The sequence below is a fragment of the Echeneis naucrates genome, chromosome 7 (genome assembly GCF_900963305.1).
Source record: "Echeneis naucrates chromosome 7, fEcheNa1.1, whole genome shotgun sequence".
Classification (NCBI taxonomy): Eukaryota; Metazoa; Chordata; class Actinopteri; order Carangiformes; family Echeneidae; genus Echeneis; species Echeneis naucrates.
The window spans coordinates 21,437,105-21,461,038 of record NC_042517.1 but is presented as its reverse complement, the minus strand read 5'-3'; the positions used below and the strand labels follow the sequence as shown (position 1 = coordinate 21,461,038).

At 37.7% G+C, this 23,934-nt stretch overlaps 1 protein-coding gene across 1 annotated transcript in view; it reads left to right on the top strand.

Moving 5' to 3' along the window:
* lhfpl4a (LHFPL tetraspan subfamily member 4a) overlaps positions 1-15,454 on the top strand; it is a 37,356-nt gene extending 21,902 nt beyond the window's left edge. Inside the window, exons 2-4 of the mRNA XM_029507060.1 lie at positions 11,962-12,198; positions 13,952-13,968; positions 15,401-15,454. Coding sequence (XP_029362920.1) covers positions 11,962-12,198; positions 13,952-13,968; positions 15,401-15,454 — 308 coding nt within the window. The remainder of the gene's footprint in view (positions 1-11,961; positions 12,199-13,951; positions 13,969-15,400) is intronic.
* Positions 15,455-23,934: the final 8,480 nt, after the last annotated feature.

Sequence of the window (23,934 nt, the reverse complement as noted above, 5' to 3'; positions counted from 1 at the left end):
ACCTCACCATTTATTTATATATATATATATATTTTTTTTTATTATTATTATTATTATTTTATTTTTATTTTTTTTATTGGAGACCAGCATTTCACAAACATTGAAACAAGATATAGTTATACCACAGCTGTTCCCCCTGCTTTTTTTTTCCCCCAAAAGAACAACTTCTCCCAAGAACGATGAGGGAGAGAGAGAAGAAAAAAAAAAAAAGATAAATAAATTGAGGATGCTTATTGTGTACAATATACAATTAGATAAAAAAAAATACTGATTAATAAATAAACAAAAATTGGATGCATCAAATCAATTTAGAGGTCAATCAATGAGAGGTTGCCATCTTTTATAAAAAATGGCTCCTTAGCCTCTTAGAGAGTATTTAATTTTTTCCAAATATGAAAAAGATATTCAATCATTTAACCAAGAAGTAGAAGGAGGGGTAGTTGGACTTTTCCAGTGTAACAAAATGCGTCTGCGGACTATAAGCGAGGGAAAGGCAACAACATCAGAGGCTTTCTTTGTGAGACTAGTTGGAGTATGGCGTACTCCAAAGATAGATATCAGTGGGCAGGATTCTAACATTATATTAAGGGCTTTGTTTAACGATTTAAAAAAAATGTGACCAGAAGTTGACTAATTTAGGACATGAAAAAAACATATGAACATGATCTGCTGGAGATAAACCACATCTATCACAGATATTGTTTGTACCTGGAAATAGCCTACTAAGTCTGGTTTTTGTGGGATTCATTTTATGCAGGACCTTAAATTGGATTAAACTAAGACAAGCACACAAAGATGTAGAGTTAACCCTCATCACTGTCTCTTTCCACCACTCATCCGACAAACCAAAGCCAAGCTCCCTTTCCCAACTATCTTTGACCTTCTCAAGGGAAGATATATTAGAGGATGATATGAAGTTGATTAATACTGAAATCTTCCTGCGAGCCATTGAAAGGGAGAGAGTCTCAGTTGTAAGAGATCTCGTTGGAGCTTGGGGAAGACACAAAATGTGTACGAGCATAGTTCAGTATCTGGAAGTATCAAAACATGAGATTGCGGTAGATTATATTTAATACAGAGATCATTAAAAGTAGAAAAGATTCCTTTTGAAAATAAATCTGAAAATAAACCAGACCTCTCTTTCTCCACACAGTGAAAACTGTGTCTGTATTGGAGGAGGGGAATGAATGATTTTTGCAAATAGGACTTCATGGGATGGGAGCTGAGAGTTTGAAGTGTTGCCTGAATTGTTTCCAAATTTTCAAAGAAGAAAGAACAATTGGATTTTGAATATAACTAGGATAACGAGAAGCTAAAGGGACACAGACCAGAGCCGCCAGGGACCTCACCATTTCTACCGCAGTAAGTAATATAGTTTCTATACTCTGGATACGTATGCATATCTATTTCTGGCTTGATTACCATCACCTTTTTCAAGGTCTGGTGTAATTTTTCTTACAACGTGGAATATTTATCAACTACAAACACAAGGATTTCTTTAGGATAAAATACAATTGTATGATTTTTCTTTATATTTTTAGAGACACATCGGAGTGAGTGAGGACACAGTGAGGGGCTCAAAGAACAGACAGAGGGCTGGCCTGGGGAGGAAACTGCACTCAACATGACTGTAAAAAAGCAAAAAAAACAAAAATGCGAGTTAGACCAAGACTGGGCTCTTACTTCACTTGGAAAAAAACTGCTTAAAGAATGCCTGGACATAGACAAATATATCAGCCTGTGTCATGGACACTGAAAGCAAACAAAACAGTTTGAGAAGAAAATCTTATGAAGGTATATTTACAGTGTTTATGAAGAGAAACCTGATGAAAATTCAAATGTTTTTTTTTCTACTCTTTTTTTACTAAATACATTTTTAAGAATTTAAAATATATAATAATGACAAATACTTGCAAGCTTTTTGACAGGTACATTTTTCCTGAAAAAAGGAACAACAATTTATTTATAGGACAGGACCAGGACAGGACCTCAGGGCAGTGACAGAGATCAAAAACACAGGTTATGTAAGAGCCCAAATGAATACATCTGCAATTAAATTACTTTTAAAACCAGATAAAGACAATAATACAACAATAATTATCAATGACCAAACAGGTTTTATCAAAGGCCAACATTCTACAAATAACGTTAGAAGGCTCTTTAATTTGATCAACATGTTGCAGCGCAGCACCACAGACGCTATTGTTGTATCACTCAATGCTGAAAAAGCTTTTGACAAAGTTAACTGGTCCCCCCTTGTGGAAACACTTAAAAAAACTTGGCTTTGGAAAGTGATTTATCCACTGGCTCTCTACACTGTTTAACTCTGTTTAACCCTAACCCTAACCCTAACCCTCTGTATTCATTGAAACACTGACATCAGCAATACATCAGAACACCAATATAAAAGGTATTCACTTTATTTCAGAACATAAAATCAACCATTATGCTGACAGTATCTTACTCTACTTTCAACAACCTCAAAAATCATCACAGGAATCATATAACTGCATCTCAAATTTCTCAGCCCTCACTGACTGCTTGATTAACTGGTCCAAATCAACAGTATTACCAATAATGCAGAATGCATGGGATCCTGCAGACCAAAGTTCCAAAGTTTCCTTCTCCACAGGCAATATTAAATATCTCACCTATATTATCAGAACTACTCAACCTGAACTTTGATCCACTCCTGGAGAAAATCTTTGATAAACTGGGGTGCTCGAACAATCTTCCCATGTCTCTTATTGGGTGTATAGCTCCAGTTAAAATGAAAATGTTGCCACAAATCAACAATTTTTTCTCCATGATCCCATTCAAACCCACAGAAAATTGGTTCCACAAGTTAGTTTCAATTATAAAATTCTAAGCAAAGAACAAAATGACGAAAATCAGTGTAGCCCATGGAATTTGATGCCAGACAGGACACACTTAATTTTGGGGTTCTTGCAGCTTTAAATTTATTTTTGACCACATTTTCAACAGGCCATTTTAACAGAGTGAATAAAGTACTTTCAAAAATCTGCTCAAATGCTTTCAAAGTTTGTGTCTAAACACCAAGAATGTTTCAAACATGAAATAAAAGAAGCAAAATGAAACAAAATATGGCAGTGGGCTTTGACTATTGACATAAAAATAAGTACATAGTTAAACATCACAAACCTACACAAAACCTCAGAAATATATAAGTACAAACGAAACTTACATTCCAACCATTTCACTAAACCTATGCAGTGCTTCCTGGAGATTGCACAAGAACATTAGCGTGGTGTAGCTGTTTGCATGTTAGCATTAGCTTGCTTTTCAATAGAATACACAGTGGTCGAAGCCTAGCGCCAAACTCCCAAGAAATTAATTCCAGTCCTGTCTAAATCACAACATATCATTAAGATATAAACAGACAATGTCCTTTATGGACAAGATATTTGTGTATTTACCTATTATTTATGCATCAGAGTCTCACTGTCCGCTCTGCCAACTTCCTGCACGCTCTCTCGCAACAGGATGCGGGTGCACAGTAACAAAATACAATTAAATACTGCTGCCTGGTGACCAAACCCTACCTACAACTACAGTTTACTATGCCGTTCACTGAAAATCTGTTTCACATCTTATATATTTCACAACCAAGTGTGGAGGTAGGGGGTGGCTGAGGGTGGCCACGGCCATCTCACGTTGAATCTTGGCCACCCCTGGCAAAATGTCACAGCTGTCAATGGTACGTGATGTGAACTGGTGCAGCATTTCCAGCGGAAGCGGAACACTTAAGCTGAAAGCCGCGCATTTTAAATGGCGGTTAAGTGTTGCACACAGTTCATCAAGAAGAAGAGGATTTGAGCGGCTGTTTCATTTTATCAAAGGGGAGATCACCTTTCAACAATTTTCGTAACGTTAGTCCCAGGACTGTATTTATTAAGTGAAGTTAAGAGCCTCTAGAACACACACTAAGAGGGAAAACATTGCTAACAGCATTAGTTGACTTTTTCATTGTGAAAAACAACCTACCAATGGTGAATGTGTCCTCCACAAGTAATGTAACTCTTCAGTGAGTTAACATTAGCTGATACACCTTTACGCGATGAATAATTAATATCAATTTTATATAAAGATATTTATAAAGCTCTGCTAAAGCATTCATTCCCAAAGTCTTTGCAAGTGCCCCTGCTGCCCCATTAACTATAGTAAAGAGCATGCATGTCACCAAACACTTTTTACAGGGTTACGTGCCCCGGTAAACATGCGTTGTGCCCCCCTTTAAAATTCTCAATGAAATTTCATGAATGAGTCTTTTTTTCATCACAGAATAATATCTGTACACCCCTGGTAAAGAGATAGCATGTGAACTCAGCCTAAATGCATTTTAACGTTATTTATGTTAAGTACTTAACATGTGCATATGTTTTCTATCACTTGTGCATAAAAAAAGTGCTAAATGATAGTCGTATTTTTACTTTTTTTTAATAAATCTGTCTTGGCTTCAAAATGTCACTGATTCTTGAGAGTCAGGATAAAACATGTTTCATACATAAAAGTCTTATTAATATATTATATATATATATATATATATATATATATATATATATATATATATATATATATATATATATATATATTATAAATTAATGATTGACATACACATAAAGTCAGATCTAAAGAAATTGTGAATACTGATGTAATGTTTTAGCATAGATAATTACTTTTTTGGGGGATATTTGTTTAAATGTATGGCCAGTGGCTGGATGCCCCATGTTATTTCTCTTGTCCTCAGCAAGAGGTCACAATATTCACCAGCCCCAAAAAACCTCTACAATTGTGAATATCTTTATATCAAATTAAAGATAGTATAAATGTATAAAACAATGCATGCCAAGAAAATCAACAAATATTTTTCATATAAATTTCCTATCAGAGTTGTCTCCTCTGTTTCCGTCAACTCTGTCAGATTTTTCATAAACCTCATTAAATCGGGCAATAGCATGGTCAGCTATATCCCCAAGGACCCCTTTTCATTCTCCTGGCTGTGGTGAATGCAGCAGTACCACACATGGTCTAGTAAGTTTTACATTTTTTTGATATTTTAGATGAAAAACGTTAATTTTCCTATCACAGCTGGAGTATGTCAACACCACTCTCTCTGTTATGATACTTTTTTTTAATACACAGTGGAATCAATTAAAGCATTTTATTGAGATTATGGAGACAGCTAGCAATAGCCAAAAAACTAGCTAGCTAGCTGCAGTGATTTTTTTTTCTGCAGAGGCAAAAACATGCCATTTTGTCAACTCTGTTAGGGTCAGCTCCATCAGGTTTTATGTCTGACGGAGCTTATATATTATATTTTATTGCATATTAGAATAACTAAAGTAACTCAATGCTATTACTAACACATCAGAACTTAAGATTCCTGTTGGGCTACTATTATTATTATATAATTATATACGTTTAGTGTGTCTGACGGAGTTGGCACAACTCAAGTCAAATCAAGTCAAGCATGTGAATTTGTAAAAATCTTTTTTAACCTCCAGTCTGCACCTTTAAATGGTTAACTAGCACAGATCTATCTACACGAATATACAACCTCAATATAGTATAAATTTTCAAAAAATGTTTTTCTGAAAGGGTTTTGTCCCGACTCTCAAGAATCAGTGATCTATTATAGAATGGAACAGAATGCTTTATCATCGCACCTGAAATTCTGTGTAACTTCCCAGTAGCCGGCCCTACATACAACATATATACAACAGCCAGCAACAATCAATCAATTCAACTCTACGCAGAGTTTAAAACAAATGTGAATCTAAAAATAGAATAATAAATAATCTGTTTATTAAAAGAGCCTATATCGCAGTGCATTTGTAAATTGCTATAGTGTAAGCATAATTGCACATTTTTTTCAACTTTTTGATGTTCGTACAATAGTGATTTCTATGCCACCCCAAAATTATTTTAACCTCTATCCTGGCCACCCCCCTGAAAATTTTCTGGCTCCACCGCTGTTGACAACAATGTTACACTCAAAAGGAAAACAACAAATATATTAAACAACTTTGAGAACTATATCATACCTGAGTGGAAAATTATATCTGGATAAATTTATTACCCAGTGTGGAGAATTCATATAATATGTTTGAATCATAATATGTTTGAATCATAATCTGATACTGTAAAAAGTGTGAGAATTCATATATGTTTGAATCATAAAAAGTTTGAATCATAATCTAGTAGTGTAACAGTAAAGCAGAGCAGCTTACGTAATCATGGCCTTGAGGAGCTGCTCGTGCAAAGCAGAACGACCTAGGTAATAATGGCCTTGAGAAAACTGTTCTGAACAAGAAAGAAGGGGAGGGGGATCCGAGAGCTGCAAAGACTCACTGTCATTCGAAAGCAGAAAAACAACTCAATAATAGGATAATATAACAAAAAAAACATAGGGAAATCCTGGGGTACAAAAGATTGGGACCTCTCTTTGTTGTTCAGAGCATTTTCACACATGGTGCTTGCATGTAATGCTCTCCAACGATGGTTGAATAAAGAAGTGTTTATCCTCACCCGGTTTACCTGTCTTTTAATTAATTAATTAATTAATTAATTTGGACTTTGGGACAGCAACCATGAGTGAAGCATAGCAAGTGTGGTTGCAACACCGGCTACATTAGCCTATCTACCCTACAAAAAACAAATGGGAAGGAGGATGGGATACACCACATTTCATGAAGTACTACTTGCAGAATAAATTGCAATATGTCACTAAATGGATAAATCCAAATGCAGATTATAAATCTAAGCTTGAACTTGAAGAGGTAGACTGTCACAACTTCAGTATCTCTGATCTCCCCATCATTACCTTGACCCTTAAGCTGCTGCTGCTTCAAAAATGATTACCTCTACCCTCTCTGCTTGGAGGAAACCTCTACAGACCACAGGTTCCCAAACAGAAACCTGCATGTTCTCCCTGATCTGGCACAACCCAGACTTTGTAAGTAGCAAAGTCCCTCTTCATCTTGCTTGGGAGCAGAAAGGAAAACTAAAAATTGTTAAAAAACAAATAAGGTTTATATGCATGTTCTTGGTGTTGATGGACACCTAGGGACCTCAAGAGAACCCATTCCCAGTGTCTGTTAATATGCTTGAGAAAATTGGAATAAACCATTGGAGAAATGTGACGTTTCTGCCCTCGCTTGTGTCTTTCTCCTATATGACTGAGGATAACACCATGCTAACAATGATTCCAGGCACACAGAGGCCCTTGATCCCCTTCAGCCACTCATTGACTACACCAAATGTGATAGAATTTTAACAAACTGTAAAGCCTCCACAAAGGTTGTAGTATGGATACCACCAGGCGGATACTCAGTTTGCCACAATTTGGCACTTAAATGTGTGCCAAGTGTCCCAAATGGGTTACTTTCCACTTCCAATGGAAACAGCAACTTTAAAACCCACACTATAACAACTATAACTATAGCAATCATTACATTTACAACAATTCAACAAACTCACTTGCGTTATGTTAGTTACGGCTGTTTCTGTATATTATATTATTATGGCGATGTGTGCCGATAGTTTGGCTAACTAGTTGCTAATATCAATAATGCTAATAGAGCTAATAGTTGCTGACAGGATGACTGTGCTCACATGTATATGTTTATGTTATATGTTAAGTGATCTCTAGCTTAGGTTTGCCTTTATGTTTATGTGAGTCTTTATTATTAATGAATCTGTATTATGTGTTTTAGTGTTACAGAACCGCATACACACATACTGTACGTCAATCTTCAATAAATACACTAAATGGGAACATCTGGACTCCTGCATTTTGACTGATGCCCCACAGCGGCCACAAGTGATTTAAAGCAGTGTCTTATACAGTCCTTAAACCCCCACAACAAAATGTATTTTGACAGATCTGGGTCAAGTAGTCAAACTCAGCAGACAAAGACAGCTCTGGTTCCCATTTTGATATTGGTAGATGCATAGAATGGGTGCTTGAGAGTCACTTTTATATTTTAGAGAGGTTTTCAGTGTTATGTAACATTTCAAAACATAAATGCTTTGGTCTTGTTTTGTAGACATTAGGACCTAAACCGCATGAAAAGGCACCATTGTCCTGTACTGCATTTTATGGTGGTTGATTGATCTTGCTGATTTTTATTTTTTTTTCCGGCCCATGGGAATGACAGTTTAAACAATTATTGCACTAGAATAATCAGTTAACCAAATCTTAAACGAAGTCTGTGACTTTTCACATGCATCACAATTGAAGCTACCTGTGGAAAAGACATGGGTGGTCTGGAATGAGGTTTTAGTGTGATGTCTGCCATCTATGTTCCCCATCTCCCAGAGGAGCTAAGTGCTTTACATACAGCCCCTCTTACACAGACCGACACAGTGGTGGAGAGCAAGGAATGTGGCACAATCAGCTCACCAGTGATGTTCCCTTTGTTAAATTAGCAAAGGTGGAAACTATAGATTAACACTTTTGTTGTACTATTGAAATTGCCTGTATGGATTTCCCTAGAGGGCTTCACATTTCGCCCTAACTTTTGTTTGTGAGTGGGTTTGCAAATATGCTTGTGTAGAATTTGCGATTTTACGATTCTGCCAAAGTTTCTGTCTGTCCCAGTTCCTCTCCTCTCTCTCCCTGTCCTCATCCTGCAGGTGGTGACTCATCACCATCCCATGTTCCTGCAACACCTGCTGGTCCCATATTTCATGAATTCTGTACTACAGCTCAACTCCATGAATTTCATGCAGCAACATGTTCCTGCCTACACCCCCCCCCCCCCCTCCCCCCTCCAATGCCTATCTCTCTCTCTACCTCAACCGGTCAAGGCAGATGGCCGCCCCCCCCGACCCTGGTTCTGCTCAAGGTTTCCGCCTCTTAAAGGAAGTTTTTCCTTGCCACTGTTGACAAGTGCTTGCTCATCGGGGGATCTGTTGGGTCTCTTTAAATAAATTTATAAAGAGTTTGGTCTATACCTGCTCTATACGTAAAGTGCCTTGATGTAACTTTGTTATGATTTGGCGCTATGCAAATAAATCTGATTTGATTTGAAATTAGAAAAAACACATTTGAGGAGAAGGTGGGCCTGAGGAGGAGTCTGTCAATCACACAGTAGCCATGACCCCTTAATCCCTGTGGTCTATTTTCCTCTCACTCTGAGTATCAATTAAAAAAAATGACATATGAGCAAAATGTTTACTGAGCTAATAAAACAAAGGAGAAGGAGGGACATTTTCCTGTAGACTTCAATACGATCTGACTTGTGTTACGAACCAGCCCAGAAACGTAGTACAAGTACAATGGAGTTGCCCCCTGATAGTCATTAAGTTTTAAGAGACAAACTTGTATGTTTCTATCTGGCTGCTGCTGCTGCCTTCCATCATACGCTGAATTCAGTCAGCCCACGATGCCTGGACACATGAAGGTAACTTTGCTGAGAAATACTGAGAGAGAAGTTAGGTCTGCTGCTAAATTATTCCATAAACCGAGGGCATTGTGACAAAATGAAATGTTTTTAAATGTTACTGACAACAGGGTTTACCTTAAATAAAAAGTCATGATCAGCAGACATGCTTTTGTCAAGGTATATGTAGGCTTTACCATCACCACACAGGCTCTATTAGCAACTGTTTACTCACTTGGTTAAAAGTCGCATCATTCCCTCATTCACCAACAGTCATCTCCAGAGGTGAAAAGCAAAATCAATGAGAACTCCTCACTAAGTCTGGTCCGCTCGTTTATGGAAGTTAACATACTAAACAGCGAGCGACGATCACCTCCACATGACAAAAACAATTATAAAGCTGTATGTGTCCTTCACATTAGCATAGAGCAAGTCCAGGATCCTCTCCTCTCTGGTGGGACAACTCAAATACTCACTGAAGTTGGGGAGTACTTTGTCAATGGTGACGTGGTTGAAGTCACCCGAGATAGCAGTGAATGCAAGCCCCCCTCCTTTCCGCTTACAGATCCCGGTGCAGTCCCTGTCGGCTAGGACAGTCAGGTAGCCCTCTATGGAAACGTTGTCATTGGGGATGCCTTGGTGCAGCAATGTCTCTGCAAAGCACATCAGACTACACTCCCGGTACTCCCTTTGACTCCGGGCTTGCGCCGTTAGTTCCTCCATCTTGTCAGCCAGCGACCTCACGTTGGCCATGGTAATGGAGGGGAGACACGGCTTAAATCTCCTCTTCTCCATATGCCTACGGTTTCTCAGCCTGGCTTCTCTCCTTTGCTGCTTATTTCCTCCTCTGCCACCTCGGTGTGTCCTTCTCCAGATCTCTTCGGGGATTTCTGTAAATCTGGCCGCCATGCCTGCCGGCTTCAGGGCAATCAGCTGATCTCACTTGTAAACAAAGCAGTCGCGCGCCTCATAGCGAAAACAGTATGTTAAGGGAGAAAAGACAGACCAAAGCGCTCTCCACCAGCATGTTTTGGAGAGGTAACTTATTAAATGACTACTAATAACATATACAGTACTCACATGCGCTAAATAATAGGCAAACATAGTTAAAACGTAGGAAATCGAATAGGAGCTATGCCACAGGCTGCATGCACGGCTGGCGCAGGCCCCTTTATACTGAATATACTCTCTGTTCACCTCTCTCTCTCTCTCTCTCTCATGGCCTTAGCCTCCTTGGCCATTTCGTTCTCTTTGGTCACCTGTTCGGCAATCACAGTCTTGAACCCGATATAAAAAAAGCTTAGTTAATGTTTAAACGGTAACAGCCCGGTTTAAATGACGAGTGACGTCAAAGCAGAATTTAAGAGAAAACATTCAGATATTTCCCGAAGCTTGTCAAGATTCACGAGATGAAGTCGCACTACACTTCTCTCCTCATCCTCCGTCACTGGTACTTAACCCCACATGGAGCAGCGTTGTCATGGTTACCGCTTCAGCCCACAGCAGAATCTCCGCTGCATTTAAAAATTTGAAATGCCTGTGTAGGCTATTGCGTTATTTGATCAGTGAAATAGCTTCACGACTGAAAAGATATTTTATGTCGGAAACAGCGACGTTACGACCACGCTACTGAGAAATGTAGTTAAACCAGTAACGCCACTACGCAACACTGTGTATTGGAGCAAAGTCAGCAACACTGACATTCGGCCCTACACAGTACATCCCTGACACCCTCTGGCTTTACCTCACAGGACACCACAATCCAGTCACAAATCATCACCTAACTTAACGATACAGGTATTACCTCTTTTTGCTCAGAATTGCTTCTGTTTTTATTGGGGATTAGTCTCGACCAACAATGAAAAATTGTTTTCTGTCCGCCTTTTCGTGCTCTTTTCATGCTCCCGCTGTCTCCATCCATGCCAAACGTACAGCGAATAGTGATCATTCGGCAGAAAAGGCGGGTTGGGTAATACCAAGTATTCGGAAGGGGGGGCACATTACCAATTAAACATGTGACTGTTTTGCTGGCAAATTATATTAATAAAGAAAATCCACAAGATATTCATGCAAGATAATGCAAATCTTTTTAAAATCAGAATGATGTGATTATATTGGGGGGTTATATTGGCTGGATCTATTTTTTGCTCTGGTCATGACCCCCATATCCCCCGTGCAAATTACGCCCTTGAGATAGCTAGACTTACCTATGTTTCTGGATACAGCTGATACATCTTATTATTTAGCAGAGATGAGTTCCTATCAAATCCACAGATAGTAACTTCCTGAATACTGAAATTCAGCCTTGAGCCTCTCTTCTTGAACATGAACTATGTCTGTGAAGATTACTGATCCCTCTTCTGCAGCACTACATGCAACCTGCGTTTTCCTGCTGGTTCATGGAAGAGCCTGGGAAAAAAATGTTCTCTTCCACGTTACTTTTGCCCTTTTCCCACCTCAGTGTCTTATCTCCTTTCCTCTGTTTTCATCTTAGTGACCCACTAATTACTCTCAACTTAACTCTTCTTCTATGCTCTTCTTTGTTGTCCTGCAGGAGTGTGCCTGGTGCTGGGATGCATGATTTTCCCCGATGGGTGGGACGCCGAGGTGATCCGGGACATGTGTGGGGAGCAGACAGGGAAATACTCCCTAGGTGATTGCTCTGTACGCTGGGCTTATATGCTGGCCATCATGGGCATCCTGGACGCCCTCATTCTCTCTTTCCTGGCCTTCGTCCTGGGCAACAGACAGACAGATTTTTATCTTGATGATCTGCAAACAGACAACAAAGGTAAGTGAAGAGAAGGTGCTTCCTGTAGCCCCAAACAATGAAGAGGCAAAGTGGAGATATGCTGAAAGGAATGCAGCGAATAGATTGCAACATAATCCCTCACATTTCGACTCTTGTGGTTTTTGTTCAAAGGCACAAGACAATATTGATTATGAAATGTTATATCCACATTTGGGACATTTATTCCTCATCCACCTGGACAGAAGCTGTTTAGCATTCTAAATATTATAAAAATTAGAATAATCTATGGTACAGGAATGTTATGCCGCTTATAAGGGGGTGGCCACTCAGTCTTCCTCCAACCCTCATTTTCTTGGCCTTAGCTGTGAGGCAATTAACATGAACAGGACTATACCACTTGAAAAATGACTACACTCAAAACACTAAAAACAAATAATAGAACCGTAAAATAAATCCTGAAGCTCACAAGGAGCCAATGCAATGATGTTAAGACCGGTGTGATGTGAGCCTGCCCTCTGGTCTTCGTCAGCACACAAGTGGCTGAATTCTGGAGAAGTTGAAGATTTGAAATACTCTTTTTTGGAAGAACAGAAAGCAGGGCATTACAATAATCAAATTAAATCAAATCAGATTTATTATATACCAGCAAATCATAACAAAGTTACATCAAGGCACTTTACATATAGAGCAGGTCTATACCAAACTGTATAAAATAATTTAAAGAGACCCAACAGATGCCCCCATAAGCAAGTAAGAGTGGCAAGGAGGCTTCCTTTAAGAGGCAGAAATCTCGGGCAAAACCAGGCTCAAGGGGGGCAGCCATCTGCCTTGACCAATTGGGCTGAGAGTGAGAGAGAGGCATGAGGGATGGGCAAAGTTGGATAGTGTAGGGAGAGGTGAGAGCAGGAGCAGGGATATTCAATACAGATGCAGGCAGGAATTTACGATGCTGCATTTTCATAGAAATTATGCTGGATGGAGTTAATGAAAATATGGGAGCAGCAGCCGTTACAAGAACATGTGGTGGTGATGATTCACCACCTGAAGGATGGGGACAGGGAGAGAGAGGAGAGGAACTGGGAGAGACAGAGACTTTGGGAAAACATGGTTAGTAAATACAGTACACATGCTTTGAATTGGGAGAAGCAGGAACTTTGAGAAACATGGTCATTGATATGTCGGCGCATGCAAGGGGGAGAGAGAGAGGGGGGGGGGATGTTCTTAATCCTTCCCCCAGCAGTCTAGGCCTCTAGCAGCATAGCTAAAGAGTAAATGAACTTTAACTTTTTAACTATAATCTCTGTCATAAAGAAAGGTTTTAAGCCTGGTATTGAAAATTGCCAAAGAGTCTATCCCGGGATACGGGATCAACACAATTGGAGATAAAAGCATGCATCAGCACTTCCGTGTCGGACCAAGAAACAGAAGGACTTTGGCTATGTTTTTAAGATGATAAAATCATATTTTCATCAATATTTTTATATGAAAAATAAAATCAAGCTTGGAGTTTTTTCTTACATTTCATAGAAATAAATTATAAATGTCCCTTCGGCTAATGATGAGAGGCTGAAGAGTAGATGCTACAATATCAGTATTTGGCCAATGATGGGAAAAAAAACTGGGGCTTAAAACTGTATCATACACAATCAAAAAATTTAATTGACATAGATGCTTCTTTCTTCACAAGTTAATGTTTAACACAACTCATATAAGCATATGAATGTTTTACAGTTTTTGTGCCCTTACCTCATTTTGTTTGTGCCGACACTTTTGTTCTTTTCTGTCCTTGCAGACTTTGCTGTTTCGAGGGTAAGTCATCTTTTGCTGTATGCATTTCATTTGTATCATGTTTGAGGAATACATAGCACATATGCTGGTGCAAAGCGTCATTAACTTACAAACATTGTGTAGCTCAAAGCAATCTAGTCTGGTAGGTCTGGCTCATAAATGATTTTCTGTCAAAAGTATTGTTCTGTGTTTATAGATCAAAATACGCAGCATAGGCTAAATAGTAACCAAAAAGTAATTTGCTCAGCTGCTCAAAAAGTTATCATTGTCTGTATGTAAGAACGTGAAACACCTTTAAAAATAGAAGAAGAATCTTTTAATATCATTCTACACACACTGAAGTCAATGCACTCACAACGAAATTACATTTACACTCTGAGATACGTATGTTGGTGTTTCTTCAGTTTTCTGTCCCCAGGGTAGATTTTCAAGAAAGAAATGTTTTTTAGAAAAAACAATTATTGTATTTCTTAAGGTTCTGTTGTAGTAGCTATGAAAAAAAAATAACTGTGTCTCAATTATGACGTTTTAATACTTTTTAAGTGTGTTGAAAATTTAAATGTGCAAGAATTTCACTGTTTTGGGCTTGTCCCCACCCCAGACGCTTTGACATCCCCTTTATAATAAAACAATAAAAAGTGTTAAATTCATTAAAACTTTACTTTGTATTTCCTCATAACAACTTAAAAAGACATTTTTCAAATTCATATAGGATTTATATAGTATTTGTTCAATTAGTAATTTATTTACAGTTAAATATCGCTGTCCCTCATACATCTGTCATTACCATCACACTGAGCATTTTAGAGAGCAATACAGTTTTTACGAACATTGAGGTATGCAAATTAGATGCTCCAGAAGAACAGACATAAGACAGAAGCCTGATTTTTTGATGCCCATACATGTAAGTAATTTGATGTTTTATACATCCTGATCCAAGAGTATGTTTATTTGGGGTCATTACCAAGCAAGTTACTATTTGTGTATTTTAATTCATTAATAGGGAATTTCACTTTCTTTACATATGTTCAGTGTACTTGTATGCTAGCTAACCAGTTGGCTTAGCAAGTCTAAAACTTAGCCAATAATTTCTTCAAAAGTGAAAATTGTCATTACCATCACACAAGTCATGTCAAAAATGTTTTGGTTGAAAAGCTACCATTGGGACAGAAAAACTCCCTTGATTGAGGAATCACCCATATGTATATTTGATGAGCATGATGTGATGATGTGACTCTACCGCACCTCCAGTTAGCATTTTGCAGCACCATTTTGTAAGACAAAGATCCTTCAGAGCCACAGCCAGTTTTTTTCCCAATAGTGCTGCTCACGATTAATAAACATTGTTGGATCTCTCCTTTGACTCTTGCTGGTATTGATTTATCAAGCATTATGTCTCTGAGCCAAGTCTCTTAATAAGCACAATGTCTATCATCTGTGTGGTTTCTTTAAGATTGAGGTTCGGGAAAGAAGAGAACCACGATACGGAGTGCAGCGTCTTCACTGAGGGCATTAACAGCACTGGACAACTTCTCTTTTGTTCCCTTCCCTTTTCTTCTCTTCTCAGCCATTATTTTCTTTTCCTTCTGTCTCAACTCTACTTCTACTCTCTTTTTCTCTTCTTTTCAATGATCAGGATATCACTCAATCTCAATGCAGAAGACATCAAGTGTACAGGATTCTGTAAGATAAAAAGAAAACAACAAAACACACTGGGATAAACTATATTTTCAAAAAAAAAAACTAAACAAAACAATGTTGTACAGTGCATTTAACACTTTTGACTTTCTCAATTAATACCTTTATGATAAAAAAAAGATTTGTTCTATTTAAAATCTTGATTTGTGTGAGAAATTCAATCCTTAAGATGAAGAACCATAATGTCCATGTATTATTTTATAATGATTTATTTCAAAAGTTGCTATTTAATGACTTTGAGTTTGTGTGTTTTGTACATTCATAGCTATCAAAAACAGATCAGTGACACTCCTCTTACAGTGACAGAGTCTACAGCAGCAAGTCCATTATTAAACATTCATAACACTTCAGCCATGACTCATATGGCTCTTCATCTAAGGACTGTCAACTATGCGAAATTTAGAGTACCCCATTGCAGCTTTACAGGACTTAACATCTCTGGGAGATTCTTTACTGTACATCCTGAACAATGTAAATAACATTACAGCTGACAACAAAACCTCATCTGAGTCTACTGCATTAGAGTATTGTATTTCTTCCCTTTGTTTCAGCGTTTGTCATGCTGGAGGAGCATTGGCAAATCCATTGTGTTTATATAAGTCCTTACTAATGATTTAGTGTGAATGGACAGGACTGGAATAAAATGGACATCTGCCAGATATTCCACAGAAAAATAGATCAACGTGAATGATTGCGTACAATTTTTTGACACAGAAAAAAACAATAATAAAAGTAAGTCAATTCCCCTGTATCAGCACGGCCTCAAAACAAGCCCCCTTACTGTAGTATTTCACACTGCAATATGTAATGCAAACTAAAACTGCTGATCTGAATCACAGCTGTCCAAGTCAGAGGTTCTCTACTTTGTAATACTCTTTCTCCAGTGTGCAGTTTACTCAAGTTTATGGTCCCAGCATACAGTGATCAGTTTACTCTACAAATGTCTTAAGACTGTGTGAATATGGCTGTATGAGTCGGCCTCTCAGAGGGAAGCCCCAAGTGCTGCATTGTCTTAAGGTGATGTCACTAATATGCCTCTTTGCTGCTTGCAGTCATTATATGCAGGACAGGATCACAGCAGACGGCCCCAAAAAGTGAAGCCAAAAATCCTTAAATTACTTCTAAATGTTACTTCAGTCATTAGAAGATAAATGTTTACTTTTTCCTCTCAATTTAATTATTGCTACCATGTTAGATTCTTTTTTTTTTTTTTTTTTTTCGTTTTTTTGTAAATGTCTTAAGGATTTTAGAAAGACTGAGGCAAGGAATCCTCCCAAAGCGCCACAGTGAATTGATTACAGAATTGGCCTCATGCAAGAATATTGGCCAGTTGTAGTTTTTCTGGAAATGGGAAGCATACTCGTGCAAGTTCCAGGTTTGATTCTGAGGCCTTCAGCTTCATTAGAAAGTTTATTGGTGAGAAAAACAAAAAAATAAAAGACTGAGGCATCCTGTTCCATTCATTTAGAAAAAATGTCATCTCAAAAGTTTAAGTTCTGTTGCTGAGAATCAGTGGACAGTTTCAGCTGTCATGTATTAGTTACTGCTATCGTGCCTGTCCAAAATGTGCCCATCAGTAGCCTCAGCAAAATAATGGCCAAGGTTGAGTGAGAGATGAGAAATTGTCTGACTTGAAAAAGAAGATACTTGGATAAAGCAAAGCGTCTACTGGTTTGTAAAAAAGTGTGTGTTGTTCCTCTCTCAGAGCCAGTGTTCCTCTGGAGATGAGCAGAATAACCTTGAGGCAGATAAGGAACTACAGATCTTCATAGTTGTAAGCTCAAACCTGATCAATGGAATAATGAAGATGAAGAAACTATGGGCGTCCCCTCAGTGAAATTACAAGATCATACATTCAACACTGAATTAACTCGGAAACACAAATGTTTGCTGTCTCGCTGATATGCGGCCCCAGACCGATTTCTTTTATTTCGGATGTACCTTCAAAATAAATTTAGAATTTAGAAATAAATAACTTTATACTGTGGTGATGAGTCTTGCATGAGGCCCATCCTGGGATTAGCTTTGAAAATACTCACCATGAATGACCAAAACACAAAGCCTCCAAATTTCCAACCCATGGCCTTTTAAATTTAAATTTAAATTTTAAATAAAAATTATATTTTCTGTATGTAATGTGATATGCCACCAAACCAATCTAGTTTCCTCTCACACCAACAGCAATGTACATGCATGTACCGCTTGAGACAAAGCCAGGAGCGTCATTGTTTGTTGTGGCATTAATTATTGCTGACAAATTGATGATCATTGCTACACCAGCAATATTAGTCGTAATTTCCACAGAATATTTCCAAATCAGTAACAAAGACATGATTGGTTTGACACACCTAATGGGCTGCTTTGACAACTTGCATGATAAACAGGAAGATACTGTAAATTGTGTCTCCTCATTTCTATTATGCAAAAAAAAAACAAAAAACAAGTGATGCCTGCTCCATTATCATGAAAATAAACCCGCCTATCATTTGAGCTGACACTGCAACTCACCACTGTATCTGTATCTGAGCACAGATATGACTTCTGTAGGCTATACAGCCACCTGACATGTCTGCATCAATGGCTGTCATGACGTCATTGGCATTGTTCCAGGTTTGATCCAAACATGAGAAGTTGTGGTTCCACAGTGTGACAAGACAGGATGTTGTAATTCAGAGCACCGTGGGGCTCCTTTCCCTCTCAGAGCAGCACATCAGGCTAACATACTGTGACTGAGCCTCCTAAAGCACCAGAGTGAAATTAGCTCAGTTAAAAGCACACACTTATATGGTTCATATGAGAAATTGACCTGTGTTGCCCATTTTTTGGGTGGGGAGAAGGGCACAGACCTACTTGTAAAACCCAGAGAGTCCATTTCACTGAGAAAATTCAGCAACCCATGGGGATCTGTGTTCTGCAAGAGAGCAACGCATTTAAAAGGCAACATCAGGAGGAAAAACCGGCCAATGAGGGACTCTGGTTAAACTGCAAGTTTGTAATCTGTGTTACACTCTGCTATGGATGCACTCTTAGCACCTTCATTGGGTTGATAAAACATCTGATTGCTGCCTGATGTTTGCTCTGAGGGGGTCGCCAGTGCATCCCTACTTTACACACATACAATGAGCAGACAGCAACACATGCAGTGTGGTTTTTAGAAAGGTAGCTAGCTAACTCTCAGGAAGCTGTGTACACAGTAGTACTGTATTAAAGGCTCATTATGGAAATAGTCAACAAACACACAAGCATAACAAAGCACAACGTGCCTTGTTAGCGGGGAGTCAGTTGGATGAAACATCACTACTACTGATTTTTCCAAACTGGGCCTTTAAGACAATATGAAAATAGCCCTTATGCTGAATTTAATGATGCTGTCCATGCAGACTCTGCACACACCTTGGCCTATGTCTACCAACAGTCTTAGGGCAGGAGTGCTGGGCTTTCGTTCTTTCACTTTAACATTGATATAACTGTGCTAGAATTTGAAAAAAAGTATGACATACAGTATACAGTATACAGACCTCATTCATTTGGTATTGAAACTAATGTTTTTGCTTTTGATATGTACATGACCATTTGAGAAAACCAGTGCACTTGCTGAGATGTCAGAATAGTGTTTTTTTTATACCTAAAGTGTGCATACAGAAGGCGGTAATATCTCTCATACAATTATGTATTGTGATTCAGACATCTCATATAGTGAGCATTTATCATTTGGGATTACTTTCACAGGCCCATGACAGATTCTAGGGCAAATCCACGAAAAAGAAAATGACAAAGCAAAAAAAAAAAAAAAACAACAAAACAACAACAACAACCACAAAACCCTGAGGGCCTAAGCGGTCATGCCAGGCTGTCAAGTTTCATGATCTCTGTTATCATTGGTCATGTATTCTCATCCTAAGGACTGGATGATGAACTGAAAAATACCTTAACAAGGAACTGACAATTACTTAACTCTGATGAGCACATATTTGTACCACTTCAGGTGCCTCTAAGAACTCTTGATTTATTTCAGATGTGGTGTAGAACCAGCAAAACAAGTAGTGACATTGTAGTTTTTTTCTACTAAAGACTACATGCTCTGACTGAGCACTGATGCTAGATTGATTTTACTGCAGATTTGAGGTCAATTCAGTTTCAACTGGAACAAAATAAAAAAATGAAGAACAGTTTTCCCCAAATATTTAACTTTGACTTTGGGGAAACATTTTGATATTTAGAACTGAAGAAGAAAAAAATGCTGATCTTCCTTTAGTTTAAATTTTTGATTGGATTCCAAATCTGAATTCACCTCAGTCCTGAATCATGTGGGGGAAAAAAGAGTCAATGAGAAGTCATTTCTGGTCTCACAGGATATTTGCTGACTATAAATGTCATTGATCTGCCATTAATTTCATGATAGTTTTTATCATGCAATATCATGTATAAAGACATAATGTTTTGTGGGGCGGGACAGGGAGGGGAGGGGCATGGATGAATAATGTCCAGTGACTTATATGATAATAGTTGATTTTCTGTTAAGTCTTGAAATACAGATGTGGCCAAAATACCATCAACTATCCTCTCTTGACATGGAACAAAAGGATAAATAATTAGTTTTTGTTTTGTAGAGCAAAAGAATGGTATACTGATATTTGTCAAGTACTTCTCATCAGATGTTTTGTGTTCACTACGGAATCTTTCTTTTCTGTTATGGATTTCTTTTTATGTATTTTTGGTGTAGTGTATGATGATTGTTGTTCTGTCACATCAGACTTTGCAACTCAGATTCAATTTAAATTTCTCACTAATGGATGACTGGTGTTATGTGTCTATTTATAAAGTTGCTTGAACACGGACAAGTGGGCAGTGTCTGAAAGAGGCTTGCTGCTTTTTATGGATTATGATGACATGCTGATTTTGATTTGAAAATTATAACGTCTACTTAATTCTTATTTGTGTATAGTATTCCAACTCACCATGATGACAATTTCAGTTATTGAAACACATTTTGAGAAAGTCAAATAAAGATATTTTACATTCAAAATCACAAGTCTCATCTCAGTAAATTGTCTGGATTCAAAGCTAGGTGCTAAATAAACATGGTCTGGTATATATGGCTCATACATGGGCTATTTCTTCCACCATAGATGGATCCTGATGCTTATGACCATCTTTATGCTCATTGTTGTGGTTGAAACAGGACAACTTGTGTAACTAACTTCAGCCAGAACATCCACTGCTGTTGTGGTGACAGGAGTGAATCACACAACCAAAAATATCACCAGGACCAATGCACTTAGACACATACTAAGAGGGTGGCATGACCTGAGGCCGCCTGCTGCTGCTTGACAGCAAGTCAGAGTGATTCACAAGTGGGTTCATTCTCTGTGTGGTCCGCTTTCAGCAGCTTGGGTTAGGGTTAGGTCACTGGTAAGCCCTGTGTCAGCCGCGTTAGTCTTCTGGCATCACGGGCCTGGCCCCAATACAGCACAAAGAGCTAGTGTAAAAAACCTGAAACGTTTCACTGCCATTTAGGTTTGGATTTGAGACTCATTCTTCATCTACTATTGAATCAGTCACAATCAGAGAGCTCTAGCCAGAAGACATAGTTTGTGCATTGAAAGGGACATTGCTGGAGATACATACGTAGAACTGCAAATATCTTTTTGAAGCTTTAGGAGTTTTGCCCATTGTTGTATAGGATATGGGAACTAAAATCTACTTCTCTTGTTACTTTATTTTAAAATTCTGAGACAAATGCATTGAGAATATGTTTGTTCTTTTCAGCAGTGCAACAAAGCATTAACTCTGTGGTAAACTTGCATATCAAGACAAGAAGGTCACAGTTCGGTATAATACAAGGCCTGAGGCATAAAAATTACGTATATGACTTCTCCTTTTTGTAAGAGTAATATGATATATGGCTCATTTATGTCATTTGAATTTATGATTGATCAATAACAGGCAAACAAAAATCTATAAAACTGGTCCAATTTTCTAAAAATATCATTGCCACACAATATTTTTCAATATTTTACTATACAAATAAAATAATTTTAAATGGTCATGAATCTACAGGATGGGGAACTATTGTTGGCTCCATAGGCTGCAAAAATAATTAATAACAATAAAATAATAATTAATTCAATGCAAGTTCAATACACATATATATATATATATATATTTTTTTTTTTTTTTTTTTTTTTTATTTATTTATTTTTATTTTTATTTTTTTTATTAATTTTTTCTGGCTTTCCCTTGTCCAGGATGGACACACTAAAGTCAAATCCCTAGCATGCCTGGCAATAAAACTATTTCTTATTCAGATTCTCATTATAAAAAGTATAATGAAATAATGAAAAGTCACACAGACTTGTGAGCTAAAAGTGAAGCCAGTGCTAAGGACCATCAGGTAGTGATTGATTAGAACAGAAATGTTTGTGCTGCTTTCATGGTCAATCAATGACACTCTTTTACAGTCGAAAACATAAACACATACACACACACACACACACACACACACACAGCTAGAATTTGTGCTTGAAGGATCAGGACTAACTAGGTGTTTAACTCTGGTTAACTTTCCCACATCTGATGCAGAACAGAGCACAGCTGTGACACTGTTTTTACAGATTAAAACATTTTGGTGGCTGTTGAAAGGAGGATAAATGTTGTATCCATCTGCTACCTCTTTATGCTGTGCAGGAACAAAGAGGAGTAAGCACTCCCCTCTCTCTGCTGCCAGACTAGAAAAAATTGAAATTCTGTAAAACATTAATACTAGCACATTGTCATATGAACCTTTTCACATTATTTATGCAAGAGCCAACAAGGTGTCTATTGAAATAGAAGGATTGCAATGACTATATGTCAAAGTCTGTTGATGCCTTAGCCATCATTACTCACATTAACAGTGACTTTTGTTTTGTTCCATTCTAACCAGCCAACTCAAGCAACTACTCACAGAACAAATTATAACCTATTTTCTTTGAAACTGAAGTGATGGATAACGCTTCCAGCAAGACTGTTAAATATGTGAATTAAAAATAAAAAATATTTTGAGTTGTTTGAAAATTTGTTGAAAATCTGCTTTTATATCACGTTTACCTTGATGCTAACTCTGATATTACCAGCATAACATTGATGTGGTTGAGTTGCTAGAAGTGAATATCATGTTTATGGGTGTAAGTACCAGTAACATTTCATGAAAAATAACATTTCATAGTATTTGTCCTACAACTCGTGTGTAGGTAGCTTCAATGTAAAATAAATAAATGTATATATCTCTGTCTGTCATAGATTCTCTTTGATCTTGGTCAATGTCTTTCAAAGCGCCCATCGACAGCATCCAGAGATTCAACATCTTCATCTTCATCGGAAGGCCATCGTGGGACATTTATTTCTCACTGCACTTCATCTATACACATATCTGTTATAATTTAAATATATATAAATAGTGTTATTTCAATTAAATCATATTAGTGTAGAGTGAATTATATTAGATTAAGGGTAAATTGTTTTCACTAGGATAGGATTAGATTAATTTAGTTTTTTTTTATTTTAGGTTTTACTTTAGTTACATTAATTCAGTGTTTTTCAATATTCATTCTAGATTTAGCTAGATTTTATCTATTGCATAGTCTTCAACGCTCCTGGATTTATTTATTTATTTTTTTTATTGTAACTTGCAAGTTTAATCCAACAGGATGCCGAGGAAGGGAAGGAGATCCCAGGCCCAGAAGCTGCGATGGAAGAAGCTCGACCTGACCGAGCCTACGTCTGTCAGTCCCACTCTTCTGGTACTTAGAGTATATAAGCTTTCATATTGCAGTGACAACTGTCTGCATGGAAATACAAGTAGAACTTCCAAATGTAGTGCTAGCTTTTTGAATTAGTGAGTGCAGTATCTAACAGTGTGCGTTTCTTTAGACAGTTGTCTAGTATTTTTTTTATTTATCAAACCCTTCGGAACCCATCTCCTTCGCCAGCTAACCTGCCTTGGACCATCCTTGATGCAGCCTGCAGCTCACTCTCCCAAGCTGAGGTATTGCTCCCTATCCAAAATTGAGATGCACAGAATGTTGAATCAGTGATTTCTAAATGAATCTCTATTTCATGTTAAATATATGGTACAACAGTAAGCTGTTTTCCTTCATTTCAGAATTGCCTGAAGCTGATTAATGCTTCATTTAGTACATGTGGTTGATTTTTTTCTTTTTGTATCAAGTTTGCTCATTGCATTTCATCGTGTGTCGATTCTTATGTATTCTGTTTTATTAGGTGGTCAGAACACCAACTCATGCACCA